Genomic DNA, 20,316 nt, shown 5'->3' on the forward strand with positions numbered 1-20,316 from the left:
ATTTTAAAATAAAATAGTTTAATTATTTTGGTATATCCAATTAGAAAATAAATCTATAAATAATTTTTTTTTTTTTTTTTTTTGAGACGGAGTCTCGCTCTGTCGCCCAGGCTGGAGTGCAGTGGCGCGATCTCGGCTCACTGCAAGCTCCGCCTCCCGGGTTCACGCCATTCTCCTGCCTCAGCCTCCCGAGTAGCTGGGACTACAGGCGCCCACAACCGCGCCCAGCTAATTTTTTTTTTTGTATTTTTAGTAGAGACGGGGTTTCACTGTGGTCTCGATCTCCTGACCTTGTGATCCGCCCGCCTCGGCCTCCCAAAGTGCTGGGATTACAGGCGTGAGCCACTGCGCCCGGCCTATAAATTTTTATAATGTTTCCTTTTTTTTTTTTTTTTTTTTTTGAGACGGAGTCTCGCTCTGTCGCCCAGGCTGGAGTGCAGTGGCCGGATCTCAGCTCACTGCAAGCTTCGCCTCCCGGGTTCAGGCCATTCTCCTGTCTCAGCCTCCTGAGTAGCTGGGACTACAGGCGCCCGCCACCTCGCCCGGCTAGTTTTTTTTTGTATTTTTTAGTAGAGACGGGGTTTCACCGTGTTAGCCAGGATGGTCTCGATCTCCTGACCTCGTGATCCGCCCGTCTCGGCCTCCCAAAGTGCTGGGATTACAGGCTTGAGCCACCGCGCCCGGCCTTTTTTTTTTTTTTTTTTTTTTTTTTTTTTTTTTTTTTTTTTTTTTGAGACGGAGTCTCACTCTGTCCTCCTTGCTGGAGTGCAGTGGCCGGATCTCAGCTCACTGCAAGCTCCGCCTCCCGGGTTCACGCCATTCTCCTGCCTCAGCCTCCTGAGTAGCTGGGACTACAGGCGCCCGCCACCTCGCCCGGCTAGTTTTGTTTTTTTTTTTTTTTTTTTTTTGTATTTTTTAGTAGAGACGGGGTTTCACTGTGTTAGCCAGGATGGTCTCTATCTCCTGACCTCGTGATCCACCCGTCTCGGCCTCCCAAAGTGCTGGGATTACAGGCTTGAGCCACCGCGCCAGGCCAATGTTTCCTTAAGAGCTACATAAAGACTGATTCAGTAAGCTACATCAATTTCATACACATATCTACATACTATAAACTGTTGTCAACAGGTTTAATGTTCACCATTACTTGTGGGAGCATTTAATGTGCAATGTAAACTTATCTCTAGGGACCCTGTATAAAGTTCAAAATAGAAAAATATTTTTAGAACAAGGTGTGAGGAAAATCTATTTTCTTTTCACTGACAATAATCATGAATCCCAAAACTGACTGTTCATCAGAATCTTCTGAGGACCTTAAAAAAAAAAAAAAGATGAATTCCTGGACTTACCCTATACCTACTAAATCAAATATGGTAATGAAAGTACTACTCAGAAATCTGTATTTTTAAAAAGCTCCCTAAGTCATTCAGATGCAGGCAGTGATTTAGAAACCATCAATATAACATTTCCAACTTCCTTTTAGACATGAAAGAACTCAAGAGCCAAAATTTTTGACCAATCTCTAGGAACTAGGTAGGGTTTTATGGCTTACCATAATGGCATTTTATTTCCCTCCTTAGTCTTGATCTGTTATTTAAATTTATTTTATTCCTGGTACCAATTCTTCTTACATACTGTCTTAACCATCTCAAACAATGACTTAAGCAGCTTTTAAAAAATCAATCATATAAGAGAAATAAACTCTAATTACCACTTCATAATCTGTTTTTTTGTCTTTACGCATCTGATTAATGGAGGTTAAATAACTTGGTGGAATGATTAGGTTTTTGAATTCTCCAAAATCACACTTTTCATTCTTTAAACTATTTTTCATGCACTCATCATGTACTGTCTTCTGGCACCAAATGCACCTGAGGGAAGGAAGAAACAAGCGTTAACTAATTTTAAACCATAATCTCAATGATAACCCACAAAACCATCATTTTTGTTAAAAAACAAAACAGTAATTTTATCACTCTTACCATAACATTTGGCAAATAAAAGAGATCTATCTGCACAGTGAAATGGAGCAATAAGGTTTGAACATATTTGGCAGTTTAACCTAATAGCATTTTTTTTTTTTTTGAGAAAGGGTCTCACTCTGTTGCCCAGCCTGGAGTGCAGTGGTGTGATCTCAGCTCACTGCAACCTCCGTCTCCCAGGCTCAAGTGATTCTTCTGACTCAGTCTCCCAAGTAGCTGGGATTACAGATGTGTGCCACTACCGCCTGGGTAATTTTTGTCTTCTTAGTAGAGATGGGGTTTCACTATGTTGACCAGGCTGGTCTCGAATTCCAGACCTCAAATGATTCACCCACCTCGACCTCCCAAAGTGCTGGGATTGCTGGCGTGAGCCACTGTGCCTGGGCTAACAGCATTTCTTAAGATGCGGCTTGGGGGCCCCAAGATCCATTCAGGGCATCTGTGAGGTTAAAGTTTTAGTAATAACACTAAACAGTTATTTCACCTTCATCCTTTCAAAACTGTACAGTGGAGTTTTCCAGAAGCTTTATGACATGTGCTATGACAACAGAAGCAAATATCATAATCTAGCTGAATTATAAGTGAAAGAAACGTACAAAAATTTAAAACAATGTAACTCTCCTCACTAAATTTTCATAAAAATAATTTGTTACTATTATTTTAAAAATATTTTAAAAATTTATCAGTTTTAATTTATGACATGATAAATATCAATGGATGTGATCCACATAAACAAAAGCTGATCTAAAATGATAGTTTTATATATATTTGTACTTTGGCTGAAATGCAGGTTCATGAGGCCTGAAGCCCTTGCTGTTTAAATGCCCCACTGACATGGACCCTTGAAGAGTTCCTCAGGGACCAACTTGAAAATCTCTTAACCTGTAAATATAAGTACAACAGTGCGTTTCTTTTTGTCAGTCAATACGAAAATAATTCATATGCTTGCTTTTGAAATAGACATAAGAACATGTGCATTCAGATTTGCAACTATGTTTGGACCCAATTGGTAAAACAAGCAGAGAACAGAGCTGGTAAAGGTCCTGGGTTTCTATTATTAATTTGCTAAGTAAGTAATCCACTCACAGGTAAGGCAGATCTGACTGAAGAGATAAAGAAGGCCACCAGAAAATAATGGTTATAATTAAATGAATACAAAAAAAAAAAAAAAAGAGGATAAACATTCTTTCACCCAGAGGTCCACTGTTGACCTTCTATTTTAAGCTGTTTTTTCCTTTTGGATATTCAGATTTGTCAAGTACTTAGCGCTGTTTTCTGGAGTCCTATTTACTGCTAAAAGAAAGAGTTCTCTGTATAATCTGTTACAGAGAAAATGAAAATAATTTGCATTATCACATTTGTTAATTTTAAACTCAACTTGAGAAACTATAGTAGACTGGTTATGTAGCTGAAGCATAATATCTCTATTTATTGGTCTACCATAACTTAAAAATAGTATATCACCATCAAAAGCAATCAGAAAGGATAACCACTGAATTATTTCATAATGGTTTCCTCTGGGAAGAAAAGTAGGATTGAGGCATGGGAAAAATATTAACTTTTTCGCCTACATTTTTGTTTGTATGTATTGCTTGAGATCCTAAAAACCAGAATATATACATGAACTACTTATATAAATTTTAAAAATTATTTAAAATAATATTAGCTTATAAAAACTTAGAAATACAAAATGGCATAAAATAAAAATCATCCAGAGAGAGTCACTCTTAACTTTTTGACTTATGTATTCTCAGTTTTATAGCGTATACGTTTGTTTTTCAGGTTAGAAGTATGATGTATATATATCTGGATAATGCATTTCTACACTGTATCATAAAACTTTTTTGTATAGCATTCTTTTTTTTAAAATATGGTTTGTAAAAAATGTATATTATTACATCATGTGAATATAATATAATTTATTTGACCCCGTCTCAAAAAACAAGAAAAATAAACAAAAATTAGCTTGGCGTGGTAACGTGTGCCTGTAGTCCCAGCTACTAGGGAGGCTGAGGTAGGAGGATCACTTGAACCTGGGAAAGGGAGGTTGCAGTGAGCTGAGACTGTGCTACTGCACTCCAGCCTGGGCATCAGAGTGAGATTCCATCTCAAAAAACAAAACAAAACAAAACAAAACAAAAAAAACCTGACCCCCTTTCTGTTTTTTAAAAAAAGGTATTTAGTTTATTTTTGAAAATATAAATAACATGGGTAAATGAATGAGATTATTTCCTTGCAATCTTGGAAGTTACTGAATCAAAGGGCATGCATTTTCCTAAGGTTCTGGATGTTCGTCCAATATGCTTGTTACGACTGCATGAAAGTGCCCATCACATGTAACATTTACTAATACTGCTCATTAGTACTTAATTTTTCTTTGATAATTTGATAGAAAAAGGTATCCTATTGTTTTAATCTGGAAGTCTTTGATTACTAGGTAAAACTGAGTTTTTCAGTCCCCTTTTGTGAATTCATTCATGTTCTATATTCATTTTTCACTAGGTTTTAATAATTGCATGTACTTTTATTTATCTAGAATATCAACCTCTTTTCTGGCATATTTATTGCAAACATGCTTCAGTTTTCTTTAAAATTTTCTTTTTAATCTACTTAAGTTTTTAAAAAAATATATATACACATATATATTTCCGTTTGTAGTTGGCTTAAATGGTGTTTCACTTAAAAACAATTTTTTTTTTTTTGAGATGGAGTCTCGCTCTGTCGCCCAGGCCTGGAGTGCAGTGGTGCAATCTCGGCTCACTGCAACTTCCACCTACCGGATTGAAGTGATTCTCCTGCCTCAGCCTCCCGAGCAGCTGGGACTACAGGTGCGTGCCACCATGCCCGGCTAATTTTTGTATTTTTAGTAGAGATGGGGTTTTACCATATCGGTCAGGCTGGTCTCAAAAACTCCTGACCTCATCAGTCTGCCTCGGCCTCCCAGAGTGCTGGGATTACAGGTGTGAGCCACTGAGTCCCGTGAAAATTTTTTTTTCAAGAGACACTGTCTCACTATGTTGCTCACACTGGCCTGAACTCCTGGGCTCAAGTGATCCTGCCTCAGTCTCCTGAGTAGCTAGGCTACAGGCACCTGGTTAAATGCTGTTATGCTTTAAAGTCCTTTACCATTTCCTAGATATTCACCGATAGTTATTTTTTACCCCCACACTTCAGTTTTCATAGTTACACCTTTAATTCAGTGCTTCTTAACCTTCTGGGGTTATAGATTCCATTCAGAATCTCATGAAAGTGTCAGGCTTTTCCAGAACTTTATGAACCACCATGTTAATAACCCCTGTATTGGCTGGACACAGTGGCTCATGCCTGTAATCCCAGGATTTGGGAGGCCGAGGCGGGTGGATCACTTAAGGTCAGAAGTTTTAGAGCAGCCTGAGTAACGTGGTGAAACCCTGTCTCTACTGAAAATATTAAAAAAATTAGCCAGGCATGGTGGTGCACACCTGTAATCCCAGCTACTTGGGAGGCTGAGGTAGGTGAATCACTTGAGCCAGGGAGGTAGAGGTAGCCGTGAGCCGAGATCATGTCACTGCACTCCAACCTGAGCAATAGAGTGAGACTGTCTCAAAAAAACAAAAACAAAAAACAAACCACTGCATTAATCTACCCGTAATTAATCTGGTATATTATGAAGGGTTAACCTTCTCCCCTCCCCCAAAGAGCACTTGTCCTAACACGATTCATAAAACCATCTTTTCTATCCCCAATAATTTGTGACAGAACATTTATCATTTACTAAATTCTCATAAATTTCAGAAATAATAATAATAATTATTTTTTGAGATGGAGTTTCATTCTTGTTGCCCAGGCTGGAGTGCAATGCTGTGATCTCGGCTCACGGCAACCTCCGCCTCCTGGGTTCAAGAGATTCTCCTGCCTCAGCCTCCCGAGTAGCTGGGATTACAGGCATGTGCCACCACACTTGGCTAATTTTGTATTTTTAGTAGAGATGGGGTTTCTCCATATTGGTCAGGCTGGTCTTGAACTCCGCCCGCCTTGGCCTCCCAAAGTGCTGGGATTACGGGCATGAGCCACTTCGCCCAGCCCAGAAAAGATTATTTTAACCAATATAATAGCTATCATAAGCCTTTGCTCCATAAAGGTATAGCTAAAATGCTTAATAGGGCCAGGCATGGTGGCTTATGCCTGTAATCCCAGCACTTTGGGAGGCCAAGATGGGAGGATTGCTTGAGCCCAGGAATTTGAGACCAGCCTGGGCAACAGGGTGATATTCCCATCTTTACAAAAAAGAAAAAAAAATTGTCAGGCATGGTGTTGCATGTCTGTAGTCCCAGGTACTTGGAAGGCTGAGGTGGGAGGATTGCTTGAACCTGGGAGGCTGAGGCTGCAGTGAGCCATAATCATACCACTGTCTTCCAGCCTGGGCAATATACAACAAGACCCTGTCTCAAAAAACAAAATAAAATAAAACACTTACTACTCAGTATTACATTCTTCTTTAGAAATACCATATTCAAACCTGAAGCCTATTATCTTTACATATGTTGTAATTAGTATTTAACAACCTAGATTTCAAACTCACTGGGAAGATAAGACATTACTAACATGTGTTGATAATTCAGCTTTAGCATCATGTCACTGGGTAACAGCTTATGATCTTTTTTCTTTTTCTTTTGAAAAATTTCAAAGTTTCAGAGAAGTCAAAAGGATAGCAAAATGAATACCCTAAGCCCATCCTTCACGCTGATTCTTAATGAACATTTTCTTCCACAATATTCTTTTTCCATATAAGCTCATATTTTGCTGAATCATTTGAAAGTAAACTGCAGACAGTATGAGATCTCACCCTTCAATATTTCAGCAAATATATTCTAGAAGAATAGTTTACTTTTTAAAATATTTTACTTAAAAATATTTTTTACAGGTATGCCTACCACCTACATTCTACCATTAACATCTTTCTGTAATTGCTTTGTCACATTTCTATCCATCCATTAATCCATCTTATTTTTAGTACATTTCCAAGTAACCTGAAGACATCAGAATACTTCCCAAATACATCAGCAAATAGGCTTATCACTACTTACAATTCATGATTTGTTTTTTCCTTTTGATGTAAAATTTACAATGAAATGTAGGTATATACCTCCTGAGTTTTGATAAATGAACATATGTAACTAAAACCCTTATCAAGATACAGAACATTACTCTAGAAAGTTACTTCATATGAAAATACAGAATGGCTCATGAATTTATATGCCGTTCTTGTGCAAGAGTATGACTGCTTTATTGGGGGAAAAAAAAGGTTTCACAAGGCTTATTTTCTCTAAAAAAATTACCTGTTCACAATACCTCTCTTCTTTAGTGTGCTGAAGGAGGCAGCTGAATTATACATAAAGTTGAGATGGTCATTTATGAGATTCACTAGAACAGGGTTCTGCAAACTGCAAATATGTCTGCCATCTGATTTTGTGAATGAAGTTTTACTGGAACACAGGTAAGCTCATTCATTCATGTATTGTCCACGGCTGGTTTTGCACTGCAACTATGGCAGAGTTAAGTAATTATGACAGACAAAATGGTTTGGAAAGCTGAAAATTATTTTGGCTCTTTACAGTAAGTTTGCCCACCTCTGCTCTAGAAGATGATTTGGTATCTTTCACTGTTTCAGATAAATAATGAAATGAATAAACATACGCCAATAGAATATAGAAACAAAATTTATGATCAAAGCTGAGACTAATTACATTGAGGCCAATGTAATTGCCTTCTGAGAGTCGGCAGCTTTGTTTTACTAATCACAGTAATTGTGTGTGGGGTGTGGGGTGTATGTAATGAATAAAAAGTCCTATAAATTAAAAAGCAATTTATTTTTCTCTTAATGAGATAGAACACTACAAGAAACAAAGGTTCATTTAATAAATATATTGAATATGTAGAAATATAACCTAATTCCCTATTTTAGTCAGAGGAGAGACAAGAAAAAGAAAAAGAAGAATAGCGAAATAAGATACCAGGTGCAGAAATACATTGTAGTGGTTGGAGGTAGAAACAGGAACACACAAAAAGAAAAAATCTACAAAGTAGACTCTAGCACAGTGTCTAGTACAAAAATAGATGCTCAGTAAGTATAATGACTGAATGAGTATAAATTAAAGGGCCTTTCTCACTTATTCTGCAGGCTTTAAACTCAGTCATCATCTCTCATTAGTGTCCTTTGAAATGCTAACTTGTCTGCAGAGTTCACTCACTTCCCTAAGAATGAGATGCAGACAGGGAAGGAGCCCTCCTCAGGGCTTAAAATTCAGCAAAGGACTGTCTGGTCTGTGTTTAAAGGTTCTAAGTAGCTATTTATTTTGTTTCTCGTTCCAAAGTATCTCACTCCTACAGAAGGTCGCAGGAGACTGTAATGCTTTATAAAATTACTGGCCAACATAAATCAGTTCAGAACATTGTAGAATATGTACAACTTTAGGACACTGTGGTCTCTTCTCCTGGGAATAATAAATATCTCCTAAATTACACAGAGACAATTTCTATTATGGGGTAAGGGGTACTCTGTAAAAATGCACTAATGAGGAAAAGAAAATTTATTATCACAAAGACTCAGTGTGCTCAACGGGAGGACACAAAATTAAGACACAGAGGTGCATGTTTTTAAAGATATGTAAATATAGCAGTGGTTCTCCATCTTTAGGACCTGTAGGGCCTGTTAAAACCAAGCCTGCTGATGTCCAGCCCAAGTTTCTGATTTAGTAGCTCTGGGGTTGAGCTAGGATTACCAGGAAAAAAAAAAAAAAAAAAAAAGACAATGCCTAGTTAAATTTGAATTTCAGAGAAACAACAAATACTTTTTATGCTCCAAATACTGAAATGTTTTATTTTTATTTGCTAAACCTAGCAACCCTAGAATTTGCATTTCTAACAGATTTTGAAGAGATGCTGATGCTGCTGGTCTAGGGACCTTACTTTGAGAACCACTGAGATATAGGGTATTATGTTATCACCAAAAAGGAAAAATTGGGGGAGGAGGGAAGGTGAGTAGATCAGGCAAGAGTTCCTGAAGGACAAGGACAGGGGATGGGTCTTTAAGGGTGCCTAGAAGCTAGCCAGAAGAATATTGAGAGGAAAGCTTTGAGCAAAGGGGCAGAAATGTCAGAAAATGCCTGACATTTAAGGAAATTACAAGAAGCTTGGTGTTGCTGGTGCATAAAGTTTAATGAAGGTGGTGTTAGATAAAACTGGAAAGACAGAGGCCAGAGAGTACTAGGACCTTATGTACCCTGTGAATAAGCACTTAGGGGTTTACACTGTAAAACAATCAGCTTACATGATGGGGAGCAATTTAAAGGGTTTTAGGCAGAGCAGGGACTTGATCAGATTTGCATTTTTAGAAAGATCATTTGGGTGGAGGATCAGAAGCACTATGATTATGTGTTCAAGAGTATTTGAAATACCGTTATTTATGGAAACCATTTTTAATATAATTCTGCACAGACACAGACTGCTGGAGGCTATACCAGAGAAGGGAAGGAAATAGAACAATACTCAATTCATTATGAAATTTATTTAAGGTCCCTGCTAACTTGGCTCTCACTGATGCCAGAAGTACAGCATTTAATTTTTAAAAACACCAAATAAAAATGCATGGTTACAAAACTTTGTAGTTGGCTAGAATATATTATTTTGAAAATTTATTCTTAAGCCTCTTTGATAATCTGTAAAATTATTTAAAATAAGACTTAAAAACAGGTACTGACATTATAAAAGCGTTCATGCTAATCAAATAATTTCCGCAAAAAAAATTAAAAAAATTAAAAAGTAGCTTCCTATTTACTGCCTATTTCATTTCTTAAACATGTTTATGGGCCTTTCTACTTGTCAGAAATAAAACTCATTACAATGATGATGCCAGACTTAAGGCTCAAAGGAGGCTAGGTGCTAGTCCGGAGCTGGAAATCCTGGAGGCCAGTCCTATTTTACCAGAGTGGACCTAACGGGCTTTAATTTTCTCAACTGTGAACTGAGTTAGAAGAGATCATTTGCAAAGCAGCATTCTCATTTACTAATTTCCAACATCAGCAAAGGACATCTTCACCTATTTTCAGACAATATTTAAGGACAAAAATGTGTTGTCTAGTGTGTATATAAAATATATTAAAATATTCTTGGCTTAATCAAGGTCACTTATCTAAGATTCAACATGTCCTGAAAGACCAAGCGTCAAAAGGAATATTCCTTTCAGTGTTCTTTTTGAGTATATTTCGCTATGATACCAACAACTATATTAGCAAAAGATATAAAAGTGCTGCCTTGGAATGACACTTGTTTTCACTGCATGTTCACAGTACAAAACCTGTGACCCACCAGTTTTGCGGCTGAAGGGAAAAGTTAATTTGTCCATATTTCATTTTTCCTTATTTAAAATAAGGAAATAATCGATAGGAACAAACGCTAAAATCTACAGTGGCCATGAAGCAAGCACCACTTAGAAACCTCTGTATTAACGTTAGGAGCCAAGTTTCATTACCCAAAAGGGCAGGCTGGCTGAGGAGTGGAGGCTGGACGCATCATCTCAGCAAATGACTACTGCAAAGCTGCCACGCTTGCACAAACTCAGGGATGTTTATTAGCTTGCTTCCTCAAAACGAGTTTAGGTCATCAGCAGAGATTAAAGCAGGCCTCTACACCACTCTATGAAATCCTGACTCCTAGGGCGCATTCTGGGACAGTGAGTGTCCACGAAGACCATACCTGTAATCGCAAAGCTTGGGTTGACAGCCACACTGCTGCTTGCAAACCATACAGTAACTACACAGGGGCACGTTGCCCCTGATCCAGTGGTGGGGCATGGCGTCCAGGACCTTGGTGTCATTCTTGAGCATAATCTCCTTGCACTGGAAGCGCCTGTCGGCCTTCTTGAGGCAGCCCTCGTCCACCCGGAGCCCGCAGCAGTCGCAGAAAGCGCCCTGCAGAATGTGCTGCGCGCACACGCAGCAGTAGGTGGGCTGGCTGAACAGGTCCGTGTCGCGCCACCCGTGCTTGCTCTTGCGGAAGATGTCTCTGCGGTGCAGCAGCCGGCGCGACCGCTGGAGGCTACACCAGAAGGTGATGAACACCGGCAGCAAGACCGAGCACAGCGTCCACAAGATCAGGTGCCCGTCCGCAAACAGGCCCTCGGAGGGCGAGCCCGGCGCCGGCCGCCTCTCCGCTTCCATCTTCTCCAAGGACGACACCTAACAACGAAAGAAACAGGCGGTGCACCCCGGGCTCGCCATCCTTTCCCTGCTCCCCTCCTGCCTTTCTGGGGCCAACCCAGGCGCCCTCAGTCCAGGTGGCTCCACTCTCCCAAGGGCGGCACTGCGCCTCGTACCCCGGTCGCCTGGGACCTGCCGCGCCGAGAAGGCGACGTCCAGCCGTCACGCTCTAGTCCCCACTCCCCAACCCGCCCCACGTCGGGAGCGCGTCCAGGAGCCGAAGGCTGCTGCTGCTACTGCTGCTGCCGCCGCTGCCGCCGCCTCACCTCCCCGCCGGTCTGACCCACGGAAGGGCGCAACACACAGGGGCAAGCTGCCCTCCACCGAAAGGCCGGGCGTTCAGGCCACGCGACGCCGGTCGGCGCCCGTAACCGTCGACCCAGGCCTCGCACTCCCCTCCGGGGCGCAGTCTCCTCCCGGGCCCCACCCGCTCCCACGCGCGGCCCGGCGCCCTCGCCCGTCTCGGGAGGCTTCCGGAGACCTGCGCCGCGCCGGTTCTCGAGCCCTACCTCGCGCGAGCGGAGGCGCGGCTCCTGGCCAGGCCTTGGCCGCCCTCGCGCAGGAGGAGTGCGAAGCTGGGCCGCGGGCGGCTATGAAGCCGGGGCGGGGGAGAAACGCTTGAGGCTCCAGCCGCACGCACGCCGACCCGGCGCGCGGGGCCGCGAGCTGGAGGCGGGGCCTGCGGCTGCGAGCCCCTGGTTGGGCGGAGCCAAGGCTGACGGGCGGGGCGGAGGTGTGAGATGGGAGGGGAGACGGACCTGCCTGAGGGGGCGGGGCCGTGGAGGAGGCTGGAGATGGAGGGAAGGGGCAGGGCACTGCGGCTGGGGGCAGGGCCTAGGGGAAGGGGGCGGAGTAACTGGGGCGTTTGAGATGATGGAGGGTTGAACGCCAAAAATTCGTAATCATAGAAAATTCCGGAGCGCCACGGCGGGGGAGGGCCGCGCTCGGCGCCGGCACGAGTGCCGCTGGCCTGAGCCGAACCTCTAGCCTATACTGCCGCCGCCGCGGAAGCGTACGCCGACTGGAAAGCGAAGTGGCGTGAGGCGAAATGAGGCGGAATGAGGCCTGCGCGGCGCCGCCGCCCGCTCTCGCCGCGGCCGGCTGAGGTAGGTGCGGCGGCCGCAGTCGCGAAGACCCGAGCGCTCCTCCGCTGAGGACCGGCGGGCGGGCGTGGAGGCCTAGGGCGAGCGGGGTAGCCGCCCGCTCGTCGCCGCTGACACGGAGCCCGGCCGCGGTTTCCGCTCCCTCCGGTGGCGGGCGGGTCTCCCATCCACCACCCCGCCGCCCGCGCCCGCCAGCGTCCGAGGCCGGGGAGAAAGGGGAGCAGCGGGAGCCGGAGACCACCGCAGATGGGAGCACGCCTCGTGCTGCTGTAGTCTAGCCGCAGGTTCCGGAGGAATGCCCGCTCCCGGCTGGAGTGCTACCGGCCTCACACGGACCTGAGCCGCGACCACGCGGGCTGCAGCCTGCAACACATCAGGGACCCGGAGAACGCGGACGCGAAAGCGCCGCCGCTCAGCACTCCCGAAGAAACACGGAGTCCGGAGAGGCACAGGCGCCGCCCCAGCGCGCACAGCTCCACTCAGCAGCTTCCTTCCTACCACACACGTAGGAATGGGAGCCGAGGACTTGATGCTTGAGGACTTCCTCTAGCATAAAAGATGGAAAGAAAACACACACAGAAGCAAGGGACCAAAGGAACAGAAAAGAAGCAGAGATCATAGGAAAACTGCGAATAAATACCTGATAATATCTTCCAAAGGATTAGAGAAGACATAACATTCATTAAGAATGCACATATAGATGTATATATATATACGTGTATGTGTGTATGTATATGTGTGTATATATATGCATATGTGTGTGCGTATATGTGTATTAACTGTAGAAGATAAAGGTAGACACTAGTAAAAGTGGTAAGAGCAGATTTACAATGTACTATTGTAATAGGGAAGAAGGTACCTCGTGAACAGGACTGAACTTTGTGCAGAAGTGACGGTGTTTCAGAGGAGGAGAGAAGGGAGTATGAAGGGGATGAGCAGGAACTCAGTAGTCGGAAAGTGAAACTTGTGAAGGGTGGGTCAATGTAGATACGGTTAGGCGACAGTGCCTATTAGATGACTGCTATGGGAGTCAGGGTCCTATCCTCCCACGGGAACTGGGAGATAGGCCCTTTGCTTCCTGGTGATTGCATGTTGGAGGAATGGCTTTCAGGTTCTTGAGAAGGACACTCCTGATGTGTAGGAGACATTACATCCCAGAGAGAGGAAGGATTCACAATTGTTTAGTTTTTTGTTGTTGTTGTTAACTCTTTAAGAAAGGGACATCAGGGGTGGCTTGTAAGGTGTTGCCAATAACGAACAGTGAGTTCTTTTGGCAGCTTTCCAAGGCAGACACTTTAGGGGGTCTGGGGTCATCCTATGGATGCAGCTTTGAGTAGTTAAAAATTGTGTGTTTAGGCCGCGTGCGGTGGCTCACGCTTGTAATCCCAACACTTTGGGAGGCCAAAGCAGGTGGATCACGAGGTCAGGAATTCAAGATCAGCCTGGCTAAGATGGTGAAACCCCGTCTCTACCAAAAATAGAAAAAATTAGCTGGGCGTGGTGGTGGGCGCCTGTAATTCCATCTACTCGGGAGGCTGAGGCAGAGAATTGCTTAACCCGGGAGGCGGAGGTTGCAGTGAGGTGAGATCACACCACTGTACTCCAGCCTGGGCGACAGAGCGAAACTCCATCTCAAAAAAAAAAAAAAAAAAGAAACAAACTATGTGTTTAAGCCTTTTAATATGGGCGAAGGATGAACCATACCCTTTTTTGCTGAAGTCTGTAGATTTCATAGGCCGAGGTGGAGGCCTAGTTGAAAAGGGGGCTCAGGGAAGCCTGGCTAGAGCTTGGTCAAGGAGGGGATCTTCATCAGTCTGTATGTATATAGACGGCATGTGGACATGCATAGACACGTGTATAGTGGAGGCTGTCTTACGAGGATTCTGCACAACTCAAGTCCCCTAATAGGAACAGACTTGGGGAGGTCACTCTTGAGGCTTTTTGTGGTATTGTGGCTACTGGGAGACCTGAGGAGGGTTCTGGCCACTAGCAGACTCATTTCATTCACCCCTTGGAATCTGCTCAGGCCTTGGACTTCCGTATAATAGTAACTTCACCCCGCAATGATCCTCCATGTTCCTTGCTGATGCTGTGATTGCTCCTCCAAGTTCTCCACCTATGTCCATCTGAGCACTTGGTATTTCTACTCTAGTGTAAGAAGGTCCTGGTCCCAAGTCTCCTCCCAAACATTTATTCCAATTGATCATCCAGATGCCCCTCCTTTGCCATCTCTCTTTGTTCCAGCAAAGAACACCACCCGTCAGGGAGATACAGTGGACTCCTTGTCCTCATCCTGACTCCCCTTTTCTCTGGTACTCACAGGCCTCAGCGAGTCTCTCGGTCTCTGGCTGCAGCACAGGTCCTGGACTTGAGCGCATCTCTCCATCCCCACCTCCACTACTCCCCTGGTCCAACTGTCGCCATTCTCACCCTTGAATCACTGTCACAGCCTCCCAGCTTGTATCCCTGCTTTACCATGATCCCTGCAGGCTGCCTCTGAACTCTTACATTGAAATGAAACTCTTATTGTGGGGAGAACCCCTCCATCCTCAGACCCCTGGTACCCTTTACTCACTTCCCACTCTGGCCATCGTTCACTGAGTTCAGGCCACTCTGGCCTCTGCATGGTCCTCACGCCCACCAGACTTGTGCCCCCTTCAGGGCTATTGTCAGTTCCACCCCCTTTTCCTACAGAGTTCTCCATGTCTTCATTCTTCAGGTGCTGCCTCCTGACAGAGGCCTTGCTGACCACCCCTGCCAAGATTGCCCCACTCTCCCACGTGTCACTCCCCTCCCTGCCCTCTTGATTTTTCTCCATCAAACTGGCACTTCCTTACATGCTGTGTTGTGTGTTTAATTATATTGTTTAATTATATTTGCCTTCCTTAAACGAGAGCAACATGAAGACAGGGACTTTCTAATCTTCGTTGCTATCTCCAACCAAAGCACTTGTTTTTTTGTTTGTTTGTTTTTGAGATGGAGTCTCGCTTTGTCTACCAGGCTGGAGTGCAGTGGCACGATCTAGGCTCACTGAAACCTCTGCTGCCCGGGTTGAAGCGATTCTCTTGCCTCAGCCTCTCAAGTAGCTGGGATTACAGGTGCCTGCCACCATACCCAGCTAATTTTTGTATTTTTAGTAGAGACAGGGTTTCACCATGTTTGCCATGCTGCTCTTGAACCGCTGACCTCAGGTGATCCACCTACTTCAGCTTCCCAAAGTGCTGGGATTAGAGGTGTGAGCCACTGCACCTGGCCAAACCAAAGCACGTCTGCTGCTGCTGTCCCTGTCATTGATCTATGTGACTTCCCCTCCACCACAGTTATTCAAAATGTCTCTTGCTGCTTCCCTTCCACCAGGATAACACCCATCTGTGCTCACTGCCTAATGAGGGGACATCACTGGTGTCTAAGTATACTAACTGTGGGAACCTCAGTTTAATTTTGTGAGAGAGAAGTCCCTTACAGCCTCCTCAGTTTTCCAGTGAGAAATGTTTTTGGTGATTTTGAGAGGAGATGGGGAAAAGTGATGTGGGGTTCCCCAATGTTGTCCCAGGGGATTTCTTAGAAATTTCTCCCTACATCACTCTTGTAGTGAAATAAAACCATTTCCATGCAATTTATCAATTTTGTTTTTTGAAAAATACCCGCTATTTGAATCTAAATATTATAGAAATTTCTCTTTAAACATTCCCTTTTACTTTATCCCAAAATAAATTTCCCTTTGCTTAAAATCTTTCTTTTTTTATTTTTCGAGACAGAGTCTCACTCTGTTGCCCAGGCTGGAGTGCAGTGGTGCTATCTCGGCTCAATGCAAGCTCCGCCTCCCAGGTTCATGCCATTCTCCTGCCTCAGCCTCCTGAGTAGCTGGAACTACAGGCGCCCACCACCCATGCCCGGCTAATTTTTTTTTGTATTTTTAGTAGAGACGGGGTTTTGCTGTGTTAGCCAGGATGGTCCTGATCTCCTGACGTTATGATCTGCCCGCCTTGGCTTCCCAAGGTGCTGGGATTGTAGGTGTGAGCCACCATGCCCGGCCAAATATTTCAACAAATACATACGCCAAAAAATGATGCTTTAACTTACGAGTTAAAACTGTTGGGACTATAACTCTAGAAAAAATATTGCAGTTGAGTACTGAAAGTCTTTATTGATAAATGAAATCTACTTTCAAAGTATAATACAATAATTTTGTAGAGGATAAAATAGAAATTGTTCTCGTAGGAGATTAATACATAAATAATATTTACAGAGCATTGTCTTGAGAAATGCAGTTTGATGATGTTTCAGTTTGAGCAAAAGATGAGGCTCTCATTATGGCATTTCTTTTGCTGCTAATGAGAGAGAATCCAGACTTTGCTGATGTGCTCCAGGATCTCCTGTATTGTTTAGATTTGGAGGAATTGACCATGAAGGAGCTGGCTGCGGCATTAGGAGGGGAAGGTGGAAACTTCAATGCAGGAAGGGACTCCCCTGGATCCACTGGCCTCAGGGACCCTCGGATGGAGTTAATGTGGGAGAACCTAGCCTGGCAGCTCTGGAGGCCTGAGTGGAAGGGAGAGAACAGTGCTGCCCTAAGACCCAGGCCCTCCTGGGGGAGGGAGCAGCAGGGCTTGGCTCTTGGCTGCCTGGCTGGTGTGGAAAAGCTCCTAGTGACGGGGTGACTCCCATGGCCTCTTCCAGGGACTCCAGCATTGGTAACATCTCTGCCAGCCCTTCTTGTTGCTTGGAGAGTCTGGATCGCTCTTCTTTTTTCTCCTCCTCTTCTTTAAACCTCTCTTCTTTCAGTTCTTGAACCAGGGATGTGATTTTTTAAATTTTTTATGTATTTTATTTTATTTTATTTTTTGAGATGGAGTCTTGCTCTTGTCACCCAGGCTGGAGTGTAATGGTGCGATCTCAGCTCACTGCAACCACCACCTCCCAGGTTCAAGCAATTCTCCTGCTTCAGCCTGCTGAGTAGCTGGGATTACAGGCACCTGCCACCGTGCCTGGCTAATTTTTGTATTTTTAGTAGAGATGGGTTTCACCATGCTGGCCAGTCTGGTCTCGAACTCCTGACTCAGGTGATCTGTCCACCTCGGCCTCTCAAACTGTTGAGATCACAGGCATGAGCAGCTCTGCCCTGCTAGGATGTGCATTTCTGTATCAGCATGGTGTTGGTGCTGTTCACCTTGTAAGCATCTACAAAACTGGGGATGTTTAAATACTTTTTTGTACCCGACATCCTCTAAATATCCCTCAATCTCTGCAGTGTTTTTTGTTTTCTTTCTTTTTTTTTTTTTTGCATCACCGTGCTTGCCCGTGAGTTGGCGTTTCTCCTCAATGTGTGAATCCAGTGTTTCTGCAAGCTGCTTTTCATACTGCTTTTCATATGTTACATGGAGTCGATTCCTAACAGGTTGACTAAGGAAATGAAAGCCACGAAAGTTAGGATAGTAGTTCCCTCTGATGGGGGAGAAGGTGTACCAAACAACTGGGCACACCAGAGCTCCCAATCTTCAATATGTTAACATGGGTGGTGGGTACACAGGTGTTTGTTCTATTGTTATTTTAAAAACTGTGTGTATATGTTTTACAAACTCTTCTGTATGTGTGACAGATTTCAAAATATAAACATTAAAAAGTTTGAATAAAGAATTACCTAGGGATCTTGTTAAGAAGGCAGATTCCTAGCTCCATTTCATATTCTGATTCCAGAGACCTGGTCAGTACCACAGAATCCACATTTTTTTTTTTTTTTTTTTTTTTGAGACAGAGTTTTGCTCTTGTGGCCCAGGCTGGAGTGCAGTGGTGTGATCTCGGCTCACCACAACCTCCACCTCCCGGGTTCAAGTGATTCTCCTACCTCAGCCTCCCGAGTAGATGGGATTACATGCATGCGCTACCATGTCCAGCTAATTTTGTATTTTTAGCAGAGATGGGGTTTCTCCATAGTGGTCAGGCTGGTCTAGAACTCCTGACCTCAGGTGATCCGCCCACCTTGGCCTCCCAAAGTGCAGGGATTACATGCATTAGCCGTCGTGCCTGGCTTTTCTTATTTATTTTTTGAGACAGAGTCTTGCTCCGTTCCCAGGCTGGAGTGCAGGTACACCCAGCTAATTTTTGTATTTTTAGTAGAGGTGGGGTTTCACCATATTGGCCGGGGTGATCTAGAACTCCTGACCTTGCGATCTTCCCGCCTTGGCCTCCCAAAGTGCTGGGATTACAGGCATGAGCCACCGCGCCCGGCCCAGCATCTACATTTTTAAATGATGCTAATGCAGGTGGTTTGAAAACCAGTCTGAGGTGTGTCATATACTCCATGCCCACGTTACACGGAGTCCATTCCTAGCACATTGACTAAGTCTAAATAAAACAGACCCATCACAGCCTGTAAGGTGTGGATACAGCAGTGTCTTCCCATGGAGGCTGTAGAAAGTGACTTGAGGACTCGGGTCATGGGGTGGCAGCCCCACCATCTATCTCCTCATCCAGCTTCCCAGGGTTCAGTCCAGAGTACAGCTCCACAGAGGATTGCAGCCCCTCCATGACATTGCAGTCCCGCACAGCCAATGATGGGACTGAGATCACTGTGTTTTAACTTGGTCAACCAAGTCAGCTTCAACTGAAATTAAACCATTAAAGAGAGACTTTGTCTTATTCTGCTACTTCTCTGAGAACCTTGCCCTGTAAATCGTGTTAAAATGCAGATTCTGATTTCCTTTCTCAGGGAAGAGGCCTGATAACCTGCATTTCTAAGAAGCTCCAAGATGTTGCTGCTAGTTCCAGGACCACACTTTTGAATTTGGAGGCTGAGGTATTTAAGAGTCTGTATTGTGAAAATGGAGGGGCAGTGTAATGAAGTGGGAGGAGTGTTAGATGGGATTGTGAGGCCTGGGAACAGAATGGGGACCTCAGACATCTGTGTCCCCTTATGCTTGTCACTTCACTTCCTTGGACTCAGGTTAGATGAGATCTCTAAAATACAACTTCTTCTTTGGTAGCCTGCACAGTTTGTGAAAGTGTCGTTGTCTTCTATGAATCCTAGCTGATGCAGAACCCTTAAATTAGTTTAGATTTGAAGATATAACAAAATAATATACTTTAAAAAAGTGACAGACTGGGCACGGTGGCTCACACCTGTAATCCCAGTATTTTGGGAGACTGAGGCAGGTGGATCCCTTGAGGCCAGGAGTTCGAGACCAGCCTGGCCAACAGGGTGAAACCCCATCTCCACTAAAAATAAAAAATTAGGTGGGCATGGTGGTGCGTGCCTGTAATCCTAGCTACTCAGGAACCTGAGGCAGGAGAATCGCATAAGTCCAGGAGGTGGAGGTTGTAGTCATTAAGATAAAGCCGAGATTGTTCTGCTGCACTCCAGTCTGGGTGACAGAGTGAGACTCCGTCACACACACACACACACACACACACACACACACACACACACACACACACTCTCTCTCTCTCTCTCTCTCTCTCTCTCTCTCTCTCTCTGACAGGTTTTCCCCCATCCCCATTATAGAGTATTTGAAAAAGTAAAAAGGAAGAAAAGAATCACCATCTCTCACTCCAAAGTCACCCTATGTTTGAACATTTTGGTCTATTCCATTATTTTCTGTGGAAACTGATTTACTTTTTTGTATGCGTACTTTTGATGATGTAGTAGATATAGTTTCTGTGTGGCTCTTATTTAGCATTACAAAGTAACTTTTATATGTTATTAAAAAGTCTTATTTAATGGCTACATTATACTCCATTCTATGAATATAGCTTACAGTGTGTATAGCCTTACGTTTGTTGTAGCTATTTCTAATATTTTGCTATTATAAATAATTCCTCTGTTTAGGGTTATTTCCTTAGATTCTCACATTTAGTTAAAGAATTTGAAAAGTTCAAGGCTTATGGGAAAGCTTTTAAGAATAATAGTCTCTCTTTGCTAAGTAAGCTTTTATCTGGAAAATTTACCTGTGTAGGGACAGATTAATGGAAATTACCACACCTGAGGAGATACACTCTTAA

General features: G+C 43.8%; 2 protein-coding genes across 24 annotated transcripts in view; one reads left to right on the forward strand and one right to left on the reverse strand.

The window, feature by feature from the left end:
- The window catches only part of LOC105476788 (diacylglycerol kinase epsilon), a 44,140-nt gene extending 32,278 nt beyond the window's left edge, over positions 1-11,862 (reverse strand). For 4 of the 6 annotated variants that reach the window (XR_011615721.1, XM_011732979.3, XM_071082903.1 and 1 more), the window contains exons 1-3: positions 11,725-11,862; positions 10,713-11,194; positions 1,709-1,868 (exon numbers count right to left, since the gene is read on the reverse strand). Coding sequence is in view for 5 of the 6 variants with exons in the window: in XM_011732979.3 (XP_011731281.2) it covers positions 1,709-1,868; positions 10,713-11,176 (624 nt within the window). In the remaining variant the exon portion in view is untranslated. Of the gene's footprint in view, positions 1-1,708; positions 1,869-10,712; positions 11,195-11,331; positions 11,347-11,481; positions 11,608-11,724 lie in introns of those variants that run through there. The other 2 variants (XM_024791232.2, XM_071082902.1) reach the window with 2 other exon arrangements.
- C17H17orf67 (chromosome 17 C17orf67 homolog) overlaps positions 11,847-20,316 on the forward strand; it is a 122,905-nt gene continuing 114,435 nt past the window's right edge. For 13 of the 18 annotated variants that reach the window (XR_011615735.1, XR_011615736.1, XR_011615731.1 and 10 more), the window contains exon 1: positions 12,328-19,114. The gene's annotated coding sequence lies outside the window, so the exon portion shown is untranslated. The other 5 variants (XR_011615725.1, XR_011615722.1, XR_011615723.1 and 2 more) reach the window with 5 other exon arrangements.

Source organism: Macaca nemestrina, chromosome 17 (assembly GCF_043159975.1).
Source record: "Macaca nemestrina isolate mMacNem1 chromosome 17, mMacNem.hap1, whole genome shotgun sequence".
In the NCBI taxonomy this organism is placed as follows: Eukaryota; Metazoa; Chordata; class Mammalia; order Primates; family Cercopithecidae; genus Macaca; species Macaca nemestrina.